Here is a 15,561-nt window from a genome sequence, read left to right as displayed (position 1 = left end):
CTTCTGCATGTTGCTGTCCAGTTCTCCCAGCACCATTTGTTAAAGAGACTGTCTTTTTTCCATTGGATGTTCTTCCCTGCTTTGTCAAAGATTAGTTGGCCATATGTTTGTGGGTCTAGTTCTGGGGTTTCTATTCTATTCCATTGGTCTATGTGTCTGTTTTTTGCCACATTTTTGCTTTTGTTTCCTTGTCTCTGGAGATGTGTTGAGTAAGGAGTTGCTGCAGCCAAGGTCAAAGAGGTTTTTGCCTGCTTTCTCCTTGAGGATTTTGATGGCTTCTGGTCTTACATTGAGGTCTTTTATCCATTTTGAGTTTATTTTTGTGTATGGTGTAAGAAAGCAGTCCAGGTTCATTTTTATGCATGTTGCTGTCCAGTTTTCCCAGCACCACTTGCTGAAGAGACTGTCTTTATTCCATTGGATATTCTTTCCTGGTTTCTCAAAGATTAGTTGGCCATAGGTTTGTGGGTCCATTTCTGGATTCTCTATTCTGTTCCATTGATCTGAGTGTCTGTTTTTGTGCCACGATTCAATGTGTTTACTGGCAGTGGGTTTGTTCAAATTTTGTATTTCTTCCAGTCTCACTTTTGGTAGTTTATATGTTTCTAGGAATTTAGCCATCTCTCCCAGATTGCCCAATTTGTTGGCATATAATTGCTCATAATATTCTCTTATTGTTTGTATTTCTGTGGTGTTGGTTGTGATCTCTCTTTAATTTATAATTTTATTTACATGGGTCCTTTCCTTTCTGATCAGTCCTGCTAGGGGCTTATCAATTTTGTTAATTCTTTCAAAGAATCAGCTCCTAGTTTTGTTGATCTATTCTACTGTTTTATTTTGATTTCAATATCATTGATTTTTGCTCTAATCTTTTTTATTTTCCTTATTCTGCTGTTTTGTGGTTTTATTTGCTCTTCTTTATCCAGCTTTCTCAGGTATAAGGTTAGGTTGTGTATTTGAGACATTCCCTCCTTCTTTATGAAGGCCTGGATTGTTCATAATATTCTCTTATTATTGTTTGTATTTTTGCTGTGTAGGTTGTGATCTCCCCTCTTTCATTCTTGATTTTATTTATTTGGGTCCTTTCCTTTTTCTTTTTCATCATATTGGCTAGGGGTTTATCAATTTTGTTAATTCTTTCAAAGAATCAGTTCCTGGTTTCACTGATCTGTTCTACTTTTTTTGTTTGTTTATTTTGCTATTCTTTTCCCTGCTTTGAGGTGTAAGGTTAGGTTGTGTATCTGAGACCTTCCTTCCTTCTTTAGGAAGGCCTGGATTGCTATATACTTCCCTCTTATGACTGCCTTTGCTGCATCCCAGAGGTTTTGGGCTGTGGTGTTATCATTTTCATTGGCTTCCACGTACTTTTTAATTTCCTTTTTAATTTCTTGGCTAGCCCATTTGTTCTTTAGTAGGATGTTCTTTAGTCTCCAAGTATTTGTTATCTTTCCACATTTTTTCTTGTGTTTGATTTTGAATTTCATAGTGTTGTAGTCTGAAAATATGCACGGTATGATCTCAATCTTTTTGTAATTGTTGAGGGCTGATTTGTGTCCCAGTATGTGATCTATTCTGGAGAACATTCCATGTGTACTGGAGAATGATGCATATTCTGCTGCCTTAGGATGAAATGTTCTGGCTATATCTGTTAAGTCCATCTGGTCCAGTGTGTCATTCAAACCCATTGTTTCCTTGTTGATTTTGTGTTTAGATAATCTATCCATTGCTATAAGTGGGGTGTTGAAGTTCCCTACTATTATGGTATTGTTATCAATGAGTTTCTTTATGTTTGTGATTAATTGATTTATATATTTGGGTTCCTCCATGTTTCGAGCATAAATATTTACAATTGTTTGGTCTTCTTGGTGGACAAACCCCTTAATTATGATATAATGCCCCTCTTCATCTCTCATTGCAGTCTTTATTTTTAAATCTAGATTGTCTGATATAAGTATGGCTACTCTGGCTTTCTTTTGGCAACCATTACCATGATAGATGGTTCTCCATCCCCTTATTCTCAATCTGAAAGTATCTTTATGTATAAATGGATTTCATGTAAACAACATACAGACGGATCTTGTTTTCTTATTCATTCTGTTACCCTATGCCTTTTGATTGGAGAATTTAGACCATTGACATTTGGAGTGAGTACTGAAAGATATGAGTTTATTGCCACTATGTTGCCTGTAGAGTTGGAGTTACTGGTGGTGGTCTCTGGATCCTTTCTAGTCTTTGTTGTTTTTGGTAATTTTTCTTTTTTTTCCGTCTTTTCTCCCCTTACAGAGTCCCCCTTAAAATTTCTTGCAGGGCTGGTTTAGTGGTCACAAACTCCTTTAATTTTTGCTTGTCTGGGAAACTTTTTATCTCTCCTTCTATTTTGAATGACATCCTTGCTGGATAAAGAATTCTTGGCTGCATATTTTTCTGATTCAGCACACTGAATATATCCTGCCACTCCTTTCTGGCCTGCCAAGTTTCTGTGGACAGGTCTGCTGCAAACCTGATCTGTCTTCCCTTGTAGGTTGAGGACTTTTTTGTCCCTTGCTGCTTTCATGATTCTTTCCTTGCCTGAGTTTTTTTGTGAATTTGACAGTGATATGCCTTGTTGATGGTTGGTTTTTGCTGAATCTATTGGGAGTTCTCTGTGGTTCCTGGACTTTGATGTCTGTGTCCTTCTCCAGGTTAGGAAAGTTTTCCGCTATGATTTGCTCACATAACTTTTCTACCCTCTTTCCTCTCTCTTCATCTTCTGGCACCCCTATGATTCTGAAGTTCCTTTTTAATGAGTCACTGAGTTCTCTAATTCCTATTTCATGCTCTTTGCCTTAGTCTCCCTCTTTTTTTCTTTTTTTTCTGTTTCGTTATTCTCCATAAGTTTTTCCCCTATATCACTGATTCTCTGCTCTAGCTCATCCATCCTTGCCACTGTGGCATCCATTCAAGATTGCAGCTCAGTTATAGCATTTTTTATTTCATCCTGACTAGCTTTTGCTTCTTTTATCTCTGCGGAAAGGGATTCTAATCTATTTTTACCCCAGCTAGTGTTCTTATTATTGTGATTTTAAATTTTGGTTCACACATCTTGCTTGTATCTGTGTTGATTAAGTCCCTGGCTGTCATTTGTTGCTGTTCTTTATTCTAGGGTGAATTCCTTCATTTCATCATTTTGAAGGAAGAAAACGAATTAATAAAGTAAAAATAAAATTAAAAAATTTAAAACAACACAAAGAAATCAAATAAAAGCTGCTAGATCCTAGGTGTGTTGGTCTGGTTGTTGAAACAAGCTTGATAGATTATAGAAAAAAGGAAACATAAGAGAAAAAAAAAAGAAAAAAGGAAAATGTTTGAAAATTTGAAAAAATGAATACAATAAAAGAGAATACAATGAAATGATGAAAGTAACATAGAATTTAAAAAATTTACAAAAAAGTAAAAAATATAGTAGAAAAATTTAAAGAAAAATCTTTTTAATAAAAATAAATTTTTTCTCTTTCTATATTCAAGAATAAGAAAAGAAAGAGAAAAAAATTGAATAAATGACCAGCAAACAGAATGAAATACAATTGAAATTACATCTGGTTTCCCAATCAAATTGTGAAACACTTTATAGTCTGTAAACTAAGCAGGCGGAGAGACTTGGGTTCATCAAGAGCATAGTTGGCCAAGTTGGGTGGGGCTTAGAGTAACAGCTCTGTTCTCCACTGGATGGTGCTTCTTAGCTTACTGGGGTGAATTGTTATGGCACGTGTAGGCATATATGTGTATGTGCATGCAGGGGAGGGGTGACAATGCTGTCACCCAGCTACCTAGTCTCTAGTGTCAGAACTCTGTGTTCTCCCCGACAGGCAATCAAACACCCCTCCTTTGTTTCTAGCTTCTGTCCACTCCTCACTTTTACACTATCCATGACCAAGCCGTCAGGCTGCCAGGAGGCACTTTCCTCCTGAGTTTTATCTCAGATGGGGCTGTGTTACCCAACCCCTCACTTCTGAGGGACTGTGGCTTTGACCCGCTCTGACCCTCCAGGGGAGGGTCTTGATGAGCAATGGATGGGTGCCAGCCCGCTCCCAGGAACGTTCATGAGACCCTGCTGCTGCTGATGCCCAGAAACTGTGGCTGGATGCCAGCCCATCCCCAAAAAAGTTTGTGTGATTGTGTAGCAGCAGTGTTTCAGGGACTATGGCAAATCATAACACACATCTGGCACCGGGCTTTACCCTTAACGTCCTTGTTCCAACACCAGTGAATGTGGTTGTTCTCTGGGGTCCACTGGGACCTTTGCCTGTTGGGGGCCACACAGCTTGTATCAAATGTGCTCCCAGCAGAGGAACCCCTACTCCCCACGTGGCCTGAGGACCCCTTGGACTTCTCTTTCTGCTCCTGGGGATTCATCCTTTCCACTAGAGCACCACTAGGTACCTAGCTATGGAGTTTCAGACTCTATGCTCCCCCTGTTTATAGAGTCTTAATGGAATTTAAACCCTCTCCTTTCTCTTTTCTCCCTTTTTTGTTGCAACCCTTGCAGCTGTTCCCACTTTTCCTTTTTCCCTCTGGCTGCTTTCCTTTTTTCCTCCAGCTGTTTTTCCTGTACTCTCCCCCTGTCTCTGTCCTCTCTCCACAAGCAAAATCAGCTCCCTGCCCTCTCTGGCTTCACTCTCCCCCAGTTCACCTCTCCACACTGTGTACCTGCCGAGTTCTGTGGATCACGTTGTGCAGATTGTTGTGTTAATCCTTAAATCAGTTTTCTAAGTGTGCAAGATGGTTCAGTGTTGATCTGGCTGCATTTCAGGCATGAGAGATGCAAAAAAATTTCCATGCTGTTCTGCCATCTTGGCCCCTCCCCCAGTAGGATGTTTTTGATGTTTTTTTAACCTTGAAGTTTTTGGGTTTTTTCCCCCACATTTTTTCTTGTGGTTGATTTCAAGTTTCAATAGTGTTGTGGTCTGAAAATATGCATGGTATGATCTCGATCTTTTTGTGCTTGTTGAGCACTGATTTGTGACCCAGTTGTGATTTATTCTGGCGAATGTCCCATGTGCACTTGAGAAGAATGTGTATTCTTCTGCCTTAGGATGAAATGTTCTGAGTATATCTCTTAAGTCCATCAGGTCCAATGTATCATTCAAAGCCATTTTTTGGTTGATTTTCTGCTTAGATGATTTGTCCGTTGCTGTAAGTGGGGTGTTAAAGTCCTCTACTATTATTGTGCTATTATCAATGAGTTTCTTTATGTTTGTTATTAAATGATTTATATATTTGGGTGATAGCACATTGGGCGCATATATATTTACAGTTGTTACATCTTCTTGGCAGATAGAACACTTAATTATGATATAATGCCCTTCTTCACCTCTTGTTACAGTCTTTATTTTAAAATCTAGTTTGTCTGATATAAGTATGGCTACTCTGGCTTTCTTGTGACATCCATTAGCATGATAGATGTTTCTCCATCCCCTCATTTTCAATCTGCAAGTGTCATTAGGTATAAAACAAGTGTCTTATAGGCAGCATATAGTTGGATCTTGTTTTTTTTTTTTTTTTTTTAATCCATTTTGATACCCTATGTCTTTTCATTGGAGCATTTAGTCCATTTACATTCAGAGTGATTACTGAAAGATGTGACTTTAGTGCCATTGTGTTGCCTGTAGAGTTGGTGTTTCTGGTGATGTTCTTTGGTCCTTTCTAGTCTTTGTTGCTTTTGGTCTTGTTTTTGTTTTTTTTTTTTTTTTTTTTTTTTTTTTTTTTTTTCCTCCACTCAGAGAGTCCCCCATAAAATTTCCCTGCAGGGCTGGTTTAGGAGGTTATGAACTCCTTTAGCTTTTGTTTGTCTGGGAAACTCTATCTCTCCTTCATTCTGAATGATAGCCTTACTGGATAAAGAATTCTTGGCTGCATATTTTTCTGATTCAGTGTATTGAATATTGCATGCCACTCCTTTCTGGCCTGCCAAGTTACTGTGGACAGATCTGCTAAGAATCTGATCTGTCTTCCCTTGTAGATTAAGGACATTTTTCCCTTGTTGCTTTCATGATTCTTTCCATGTCTATGTGTTTTGTGAAATTGACTATGATACGCCTTTGTGATAGTTGGCATTTGTTGAATCTAATGAGAGTTTTCTGTGCTTCTTGGATTTTTATGTCTGTGTCCTCCCCAGATAAGTTTTTAGCTACAGTTTGCTCACATAAACCATCTGCCCCTTTTTCTTTCCATCTTCTGGGACTCTTACGATACAAATGCTATTCCTCTTTGATAAGTTGCTGAGTTCTCTAAGTCTTATATCATGATCTTTTGCCTTTGTTTCCTCTTTTTTCCCCAGCTTCATTATTTTCCATAATTTTATCTTCTGTATCACTGATCTGTTACTCTGCTTCATTCATCCTTGTTGTCATGGCAACCATTTGAGATTGCATCTTGGTTATAGTATTTTTAATTTCAGTCTGATTAGATTTTAGTTTTTTTTATCTTTGCAGAAAGGGATTCTCTGGTGTCTTCTATGATTTTTTCAACTCCATCTAGTATTCTTATACTCATGGTTTTAAATTCTAGTTCAGACAACTTATATCTGTGTTGATTAATTCCCTGGCTGTGATTCCTTCCTATACTTTGTTTTGGGGTGAATTCCCCCATCTTGTCATTTTGGAGGGAGAAAAAAATTAATAAAATAAATTAAAATGAAAAAAATCAAATAAAGGAAGCAAGATCCTAGGTGTGTTTCAGTCTGCTTAAGAGAAGCTTGGTAGAAAAGAGAAAAAAGAGAAAGATAAAAAATTAGAAATTAAAATTTTAAAAAATAGAATAAAATGAAGAAAATAAAGTAGAATAAAAGACTTGCTTTCTGTATCCAAGAAAGTAAAAGAAAAGAAAAAAAACCAACATAAAAATAGAAGCAAAGAAACAAAGAAATGAACAAGCAAGCAAAATGAAACTCAAATGAAGCTAGATCCAGTTTCCCCTAGAAATGACACTGCAGCACACTATGATCTGTAGACGAAGCAGGAGGGAGGGATTTGTGCTGGTCTTTTGGTGGATGTGCCTGGAGGGCGCGGGTGGGTGGGCCTTGGTATAATGGCTCCATTCTCCACTTGGTGGCACTGCTTAGCTCACTGTGATTGATCAGTGCGGGTGGGCTAGAGGTGAAAATGGCTTCACCCCCCTCTCTAGTCTCCAGAGCAGGAATTTCACACTCTCACAGACATACCGTCAAGTACCCCTCCTTTGTCTCAGGCATCTGTCCACTCCCTGCCTTTACCCTGTCTGTGTCCAAGCTGCTTGCCTGCCAGGCAGCACCTCCCTCTAGAGTTTTATCTCTGATGGGGCTGTTCTTCACACCCTCACACTTCAGAGACCCATGGGGCTCAGACCTGCATTGATCCTCTAGGGGATTTTCTCACCAAGCAATGGCCAGGTACCAACTTGTCCCAGCAAATGTTTGTGCAACTGTGCAGACACAATGGCTGAGTTTATGGTAAATTGCAAGACACAGCCAGTGCCAGATATTTCTGCTGTTAGTGTCTTTGTTCCTATATCAGTAAATGTGGCAGCTCTCTGGAGTTAGCTGGTACTTTTGCCCGTGGAGAAGCCATATTACCTCTACCAAATGCATTCCAAGCAGGGAACTGCACATGGAACCCTCAGAATATACTGCCCGCTCCTGGAGATTGACCCTGCTTCCTCACTGGAGCACTGCCAGACACTGAGCTCCAAACCTTCAGACTTTGTGCTCCACTGTTTATAGAAAACTGGCAGTATAGAACCCTCTTTTTCCCTTTCAACTATCACGATCCTGATGTGCTACACTCTTTCCGTCTTTCTCTGTCCTGTTTCAGCAAAAACGGCTCCCTACACTCCATAGCACCATGGCTTTTCTCTCTCACAATTCTCCTGTCTACACCAAATACCTGCCAAGATCTCTTGTTCAAATTAGGCAGATTTGTTGCATTAATCCTCAGATCAATTTCCTAGGTGTTCAAAATGGTTTGGTGTTGATCTAGCTATGTTTCAGGGACTAGACAAGCTCAGGGTCCCCATACTACTCTGTCATCTTCACTTCTCTCTAGTTTGCTAATATTTTAAGATTTTGCATCTTTATTTGTGAAGGATATTGGTCTGTAGTTTTGATATCAGGGTGATACTAGTATCATAGAATGATTTGAGAAATACTCCCTCCTCTATTTTCTGAAAGAGTTTGTGAAGGATTGGTGTTATTTCTACTTTAAATATTTGATAAAATTCACCAAAGAAGGCATCTGGGCCTGTGCTTTTCTTAGTGTGAAGTGTTTTTTTGTTTTTTTTTTGGGTGGGAAGATTTTTAATTACTAATTCAAATTCTTTACTTGTTATAGGTATATTTATTTCTGCTCTGATTTTAACTTGCTTTGGATTTTGTTTGCTTATCTTGTTTCTAAAGGAAGTTTATGTTATTCCTTTGAGACTTTTTTTTTCCTGATATAGGCATTTATTTAGAGATATAAAATTTCCCTCCAAGCACTGCTTTAGCTACAACTCATTAATACATATTTTTTCATCCAGCACACATATAATTTACCCTGCTATTTCTTCTTTGAGCCACAGGTTATTTAGAAATGTATTGTTTACTTTCCAAATGGTTAGAAATTTCTTTCTTTTTTTTTTTTTACTGTTGTTGATTTCCAATTTAATTATTAACTCTGTCCAGGAAGAGTTCAGGAGCCAATTGCATTTGAACTCTAAGAAAGAATGATGCCTCCAGGCAGAAAGCTAGGGTGAACTTCGATTTAATTGATAAAGGGAATGGGAGGGACGGACTCTATAGATGGAGACCAAACATGTGTAAGAGCATAGGCCTGAAAGTGCATGTGTTTAGTGCCATCTGTTCAGTGTGGTTGAAACAAAGGGAATGGAATTTATATCTTCTTGATCTCTTGGTCAGTATAGCTACAATTTATTAATTTAGTTGATCTTTTCAAAGACCCTGTTTTTGTTTCATTGCCTTTCTCTACTATTTTTCTTTTCTATTACACTGAGTATAAAGGACATGTAGTTGGGGTACAGGATATAGAAAAGACAGTGTAAATATTCCCTGGTGTTCACATTCCTGCTTCACTTCAAATCCTCTTCTGAAGAGTTTCTCATTGTCTGTGAACCCAGGGATTATAGAACAGGGATGTTTTCTCAAGATATGCTTGGTTTAGCACCAGCACCAAGGAAGCAGATGTTGGAAGAACAAGACCTAGGCAAGAGGTGATTGATGTCTTAGCTAATTACTCAAGGAACCCAGCAGTCCTGTCACTGGGAGGTGGCTACATAGAATGTACTCATGGTGGGCAGTGAGGTTTCTGAGGCTGAGCTGGCAGCAGGGGTTTGTGGTGGTAGGTCCCTAAGCATGGTTTACTGTTTTCTGTGTTATACAATAAAATTAGTGGTTGGAAGCTGTCATCTCAATAGGTCCTAGCAATTTATTAGGGTTTTTGATTGCAGGAGCTGTAGGCTTGTCCCCACCTCCCCATCCCAGGTGTCCTCTGCTGGACATGAGGGAGGTGAAAGCTATGGCTGAACTTGTCTAAGAAACCCCCAGGACATACTGAAGACATTTTATAAGAATACTGGCCTTGTTTGCTGAATTCCTTCAGAGTAAAGGGTGGGAGACAGAGAATCCCAGAGCCAGGAAAATGAAATCAAGTCTTCCCTAGAATTCCATGGTTCTCTTTCCCTCACTGTCTCTCTTCCTCTTCACTCCTTGGCTTGCTGACCCCTCCACACCCACATTTATTTATAGTTTTCCTTTTAGTAATAACCAAAAAGGAATCCTAACATTAAATAACCCACATGTCAGTGACTATTTTTGACTAGTGAGTTGCCTTCAGCTACTCAGCCTTCATATCCATCTGAGTCTTGAAGGGTGTACATTCTTCCAACAGGGATTGAACTCCCTCATGGGTGGACCATGCTTTCTGGCCAGTGGCTGCCCTTACCTTCCTCATTTCCCCACAACCCCTACCTGTCCTTCACTCCTGGGACTCAGTGTGCACACTTTTCCCCCTGAAGCCTTCTCTAATGTCCTCAGAGGAAGTGTCTCCTCCCTTCTCTGGGCACCTTTGCTTGACCTTTATCTGCACTTCTTTCATGGACTTACCACTTTCTCCCCTGTGGCAAAATGAATTGTGTCCATACCTGTTCTACTTCACTAGACTCTGAACTCTGTCAACGCAGAGTTCTAGAAAGGAGTCTAGCTTTCCCACAAGGCCTAGCTAATTGTTGGCAATTGGATTAAGAAATTCTTGAGGAGGAAGTCAGAAGAGGGTTACAGAAAAGGGAATTCTCAGGGCTTTCAGGAACAAGGCTATCATTCACTGTGTGCCTGGGTAGCTCCCATCACACCAGCAAGTTCAAAGGAAAAACACAGTGACAAAGATGGCCATTTTACAACCCATTTATATTGTCAGTGTTACGCTGGGGTTGTTCCAGCCCATACCAGACTCTGAAACTGCATCAGACTGTTTGAACATTCATGGCTTCCTTGGGCCAAGTATAGCTGTCCAGTGTAAAGGAGTCATAATCTGGAGTGTAGACCAGGGATCTTACAAAAGCCTCCTTGTCCTTGGGCTCTGGGTAGTAGGAGGCCAGGTTGTGTTTGTACGCGAAGTCGAGGACCTAGGGAAAAACATAGTGGCTGAGGAACTGGAACCTGAGGAGGAACCTGCCTAAAAGTTGCCTGAAGGTTGCTTGGGAGCCTGTGGAAGGGGAATTCCCCCTGGAGAACCATGAACTGTTGTCCCTGAAGCCACTGGAGCATAGGGGTGGTGAGCTTTCTGCCTAGGTAGAAATAAACACTAGGCCAGGATCAAGAGGCCTCAGACTCATGTCTGCCTCTGCTTCCAACTGCTGGTGGGTGCTGAGCAGTGACATTACCATTGCTGAGCCTCAGTTTCCTCATCTGTAAAGTGTGAGCAATGCGACCTTTCTCTGGAGTGGTGTCCAATACTGGACACCTGATTTCTCCCCTACCCCCTGCTAAATGTGGGCTGAATTGGGACAACAGCCTGGACATTGTTCTCTGCATATTAGATTTTGCTTCAGAAGAGCATGAATCTAAATATCCCCCAAAGGAAGGAAATGGACAGGGCAGAGTTGGGACTATCAGCTGAACTGTTGGTCTCGAGGGCTGATTCTGGATTTTACAATGGACAATGCATGGGGAATAGAGGCTTTTGTGCAATATGTCTTCTGAAATTATTTTGAAAACTTATGGACAATGTAAAATATATATACTAATAAAAATGACAGTATAATAAACTCTAATACAATCATTATCTGTATCAATAATTATCAATGTTGGGGCCAGTCTTTATTGTACCATGTTCTGATTCCCCGAAAACCCATCATCTCTGCAGGGTCTCTAGGATGACATTTTTCCTTGGAATATTCCATGAACCTGATCACCCCATGGCCCAGTCATTCTGAGATAAAGGGGGGGAATGAGCATCTACTCTGGTAAGAAAGGCACTGAGTATGGAGCTTTTTCTTTGTCCTCTTTAATCTTTTTCAAACTCTGGGAGAAAGGAATTACTGGCGCCTTTGGAAAAGAGGGAAACTGAGGCTCAGGAAAATGAAGTAGTTGGTGGAGCTGGGACCCAACAGCCTGAACTCTTTCCATGATACTATAAAAACTGACCTTTCTGTATAAATGGGCACTTATGATTCATTTTTTAAAAATTCCACCCACATTTTGATCCACAAGACTATGGACTTTAATGACCTTTTTGCCTGGTGTTTGAGGGGAAATCCAGGAGCTTTCCCAGAACTGGCCTGAGTGGGTGTTGGGGGTGGGGCTCAAGCTGCAGATAGGAGTTTCTCACCCAGCCTTGGGCTGCCTGCAGTGCAGCCCAAGGAGCTCAGGATGTCTCCATCGCTGCCATCCCCTTAGCTCTCCTAAACTCGCAGAGAGAGGAGGCTGTTGAGCCTCACTAACCACATTTCTGGGGGCAGGATGCTCCTTACTTTGATGGCGATTCTCAGAGACACATCTCGGATGGTGCTGAGTGGTGGGTACAGTCTCCCCTGGGACAAATGCTGCTCAGAGACCTCTTGGGCAATTTGCTGGGGAGAGAGAACCAAGAGGAATAAGCTGAGTTTCTGCCTTCCCAGAACAAGCCCAACCCATTACCCCAGAGACTTACCTCACCCCACACAGGTGGCCAACCATGGCCATTCCCCACTGTAGTCTCTGCCACCTCATGGCCCACTGGGAGCTTAATGCTTGGGCTTTTAAGCAAGGACACATCCTTTCTGTACTGAGAGACTGGCTGAAGCTTTAAGCAATATGAGACCCTGAATTCTAAAGAAGAATCACTAAGACCAAGGTGAATAAACTTGTGGCTTGTAAAGCAGACTCTGGGATATCCCCTTGGCTGGTCCAACCTATTGCACAGAGATCCCTGAGACTCTCACTTCCCTAGTTCCATCCTCTCCCACATGCTTAGTAACATCCTGGGTACCCATCTAGGCCATCTTGTCTGTATTCAGAGCTCCTTGAGCTCTCCTCCAGCCCTGAGGAAAGGCTTCTCCTCTGAGTGACACCACCAAGGGGCCTTGGGCTTTATCTGAACGAATGTTCTACACACATCATCCTGGGAACAGCACCTCCCACAGAGTCTGTCTCTGAGGCCCAACTCTCCCCTCAAGCCTCATCCTTCAGCCTCAGGCACTGGTGCTCAGCCAGCCTTGCAGAACAGCCTCTGTTATGTGCTGGCTCTGAATCCACTCCCACTCAATCTTCTTGTGTCAGATTTAAATTTGGGAGAAGCCATGGTGCTCTCTGAGAACTATGTCCAAGAATGGATGAGCCAAAGGAGTTGGTCTTGCCTCAGAGTTTGGCTGACATTAGGAAAGAGGGCCTCCTCCTCTTCTGCCTCATTTTCATCCTATGTCTCTTTTCCATTCATTGAGTCAAACATTAACTGAGCTCTGTGAGATGCCAGGCTCTGTGCTAGTTGCTGAGGATCCATGGTGGAGAAGCCCTTTTCCTCCTGTAGTCTGGAGTCAGTGGACAATTAACAAACAGGTACAACAATTTTAACATAGAAGTGAGTGCAAGGAGAAGGGGCATAGAGGCATAGAGGAAGGCAGGGCCTAGTCTGCCATCTTCAGAAAAGCTTACCAGGAGAAGAAACATAAGCTAAGACCTGAAGGACAAAGTATGAATTACCCAAAAAGGGATAGGCAATAGCACATGCAATTTCTTGGAGAGAGGCAGGGAGGGGAGAGCGTGAGTTCTTGACTCTAAATAGAACCTTGACTAGGTTGATGGTAGGGGGGAGGCTAAAGGCTTGAGAAGGAAGGAGGGCTCAGTGATGATACATCTTATATAGAAGCCATGTGAAGGAGTTTGGGCTTTATTCTTTAAGCACTGAGGAGCCATTCGAATGTCTGAAGTGAGAGAGATGGACTGTTCTGGGTTTTGAAGGATTTTCTTGGTGGAGGTATAGAAGATGGGATCAGAGGGAAGCAGGATTTCCATGGCTAGATCTGCATCTGGAAAAGGTATCCTGTAGAGTGAGGCATGGTCACTTCTAAGACACTGGGCACTGGTAACGCTCTGCTGCAGCTTGGGGTAAATCAGCTGGGACCATCCTGGTGCTATTGCTCACAAGCCCAGTGACCTTGTGCAGATAACTTAGACGCTCTGTGCCTCACTTCCCTTGAGTATCACATAGGGATAATCACTATGTTTATTTTACAGAGTGGTCAAGGTGAAATATGTAAATCTCCTAAAAGTGATATTAGTTTTTTTTTCCATACGGAAACCAGATTCAACTTCAATTGTCTTAACTTAAAAGCACCCCTTTCAGAAATAGAACTTGCCAGTCCTTTGAAGGCCAGACTGTCAGCTCCTAGAAGGGAGTGATCTTGTCCTGCTTGTAGCAAGAGACTAATACATGCATTGAGGAGAGGTTCCTGTGTAATTGATGGACACTGTTCATGAAATGATGGAGCTGAATGGTCCCACAGCACTAGGAGGTGGGCGTGCAGATGTCTCTTGGGGTAACATAGGAAGGCTCTAGCAATCACGTTTCTGCACAACAGGGGGATCTGCTTTCATGCTAACTCCAAGCAGGAAGTGACTCTTCCATCCCATGGGGGTTTCAAATAGCTCTACCCACGGCCATGGCACACCACCACCAATGACACAGCAACAAGAAGAAATACCAGAATACTCACACAAGATGGTCAGACAGCCATGTCCTGAAGCCACAGCTAGTGTGCATATGGCTTGGGGGCTATTGTGCTTGCAGGTCTATACTACTTGCATGTCCTTGTGGAGCCAGTGCTCAAAGACCAGGATGTAGTAAGAAGGAACCTAGAGCATGAGACAGTTCCTTGTGGGGCCCATAGAAGTGGAGCTAGATAGGGCTGCATGGAAGCCATTCCCATGTCTTGCTGGGTTCAGGGCTCTCATCAGTGCCATGGTGATGGGGAAATGCAAACATGTCAGAAATCACAGCAGAACCTTTGGTGCTCAGTGGGGACAAATAGATTATTTGTTTAGGGTTTTAATTAGTTTAACCTCCCAAAACAGACATTTCTATGCCTTGGTTTCCTCAGAGTGAGGATAATTGTGAAGTGCCTGGCATTAGTAAACATTTGGTAAATGTAAGCCACTATAGCTGTTATTACTAATCGCCATTATTAGGAATGTGTGCTGTCATTCTTAATATATTCTTTCATTGCTTTCATCATGTCCAGTAAAGAATCATTTTGGGAGAGTTTCTAGTTAGAAACCTGGAGCAGGAGCACCCCCATATCTGTGCTTAATATCCAAGAACTCAGATCCAGACTTGCAACCTATCCCTTAATAAGCCCCTAATGGGGCTTATTCTGCAACAAGTTACCCTAGTAACATGGTCAAGATCAGTGTATGGAAGAATCCAATGCCTGTCATGGTCCATGAGCCTAGTTTCAGATGGTTTTGGTGGCATCTTCTCTGTTCTAGGCAAGTATATGGCAGTGCTGTGAGGCAAGGAGCAGATTGAGGTATGTCCCCTCACTACCAGTGCTTCCTGCCAATGCCTCCTCCCATTGACTATTCCTTATTCCCCCTTAAAAATTGCGTGTTTGAGAGAAGTTTAAGCCTCAAGGTGATGTTGAGAGAAGCTTGAGGTTCAAGCATTTTGAGGATCCACTGCTAGGGTGAGGGGCAGATGGGTAGAAGAGATGAGAGAAGGATTCTTTGGGAGCCCAGTGTAGGACCTGGTATAGATCACAGGCCCTGTTGGGAGCATGCAAGGGAGGAGGGACAGCGATACCTCTGCCGTCAGGAGGAAGATCTCATCTGGGATGTGCCGGATCCCCCCAGCAATGACTCCCAGAGCCACTCCAGGGAACACATAGGCATTGTTTCCTTGCCCAGGAATGAAGGTCCTGCCATCTTCCAGAGTCACGCTCTTAAAGGGACTTCCACTGGCAAAGATCCCTCGGCCCTGGAGGCAGGAAGAAAACCAGAGATGGAACCTGGAGACTGGTTTCAGGCAGTAATGGTGGCCTAGTTATTTTTCCCAGATGTTGAGCCCGTCTTCATCCTCTCCC

The 15,561-nt window shown here is 41.9% G+C and overlaps 1 protein-coding gene across 3 annotated transcripts in view; it reads right to left on the bottom strand.

The window, feature by feature from the left end:
- Positions 1 to 10,394: 10,394 nt before the first annotated feature.
- ME3 (malic enzyme 3) overlaps positions 10,395 to 15,561 on the bottom strand; it is a 183,807-nt gene continuing 178,640 nt past the window's right edge. For all 3 annotated transcript variants that reach the window (XM_042907337.1, XM_042907338.1, XM_042907339.1), the window contains 3 exons: positions 15,282 to 15,455; positions 11,977 to 12,075; positions 10,395 to 10,629 (listed from right to left, as the gene is read on the bottom strand). In XM_042907337.1, the coding sequence (XP_042763271.1) occupies positions 10,468 to 10,629; positions 11,977 to 12,075; positions 15,282 to 15,455 (435 nt within the window). In that variant the 3' untranslated portion in view covers positions 10,395 to 10,467. The remainder of the gene's footprint in view (positions 10,630 to 11,976; positions 12,076 to 15,281; positions 15,456 to 15,561) is intronic.

The sequence above is a fragment of the Panthera leo genome, chromosome D1 (assembly GCF_018350215.1).
Source record: "Panthera leo isolate Ple1 chromosome D1, P.leo_Ple1_pat1.1, whole genome shotgun sequence".
NCBI classification, from domain to species: Eukaryota; Metazoa; Chordata; class Mammalia; order Carnivora; family Felidae; genus Panthera; species Panthera leo.
Note: the sequence above shows the minus strand (reverse complement) of the source record. Positions and strands in the feature narration are given on the sequence as shown.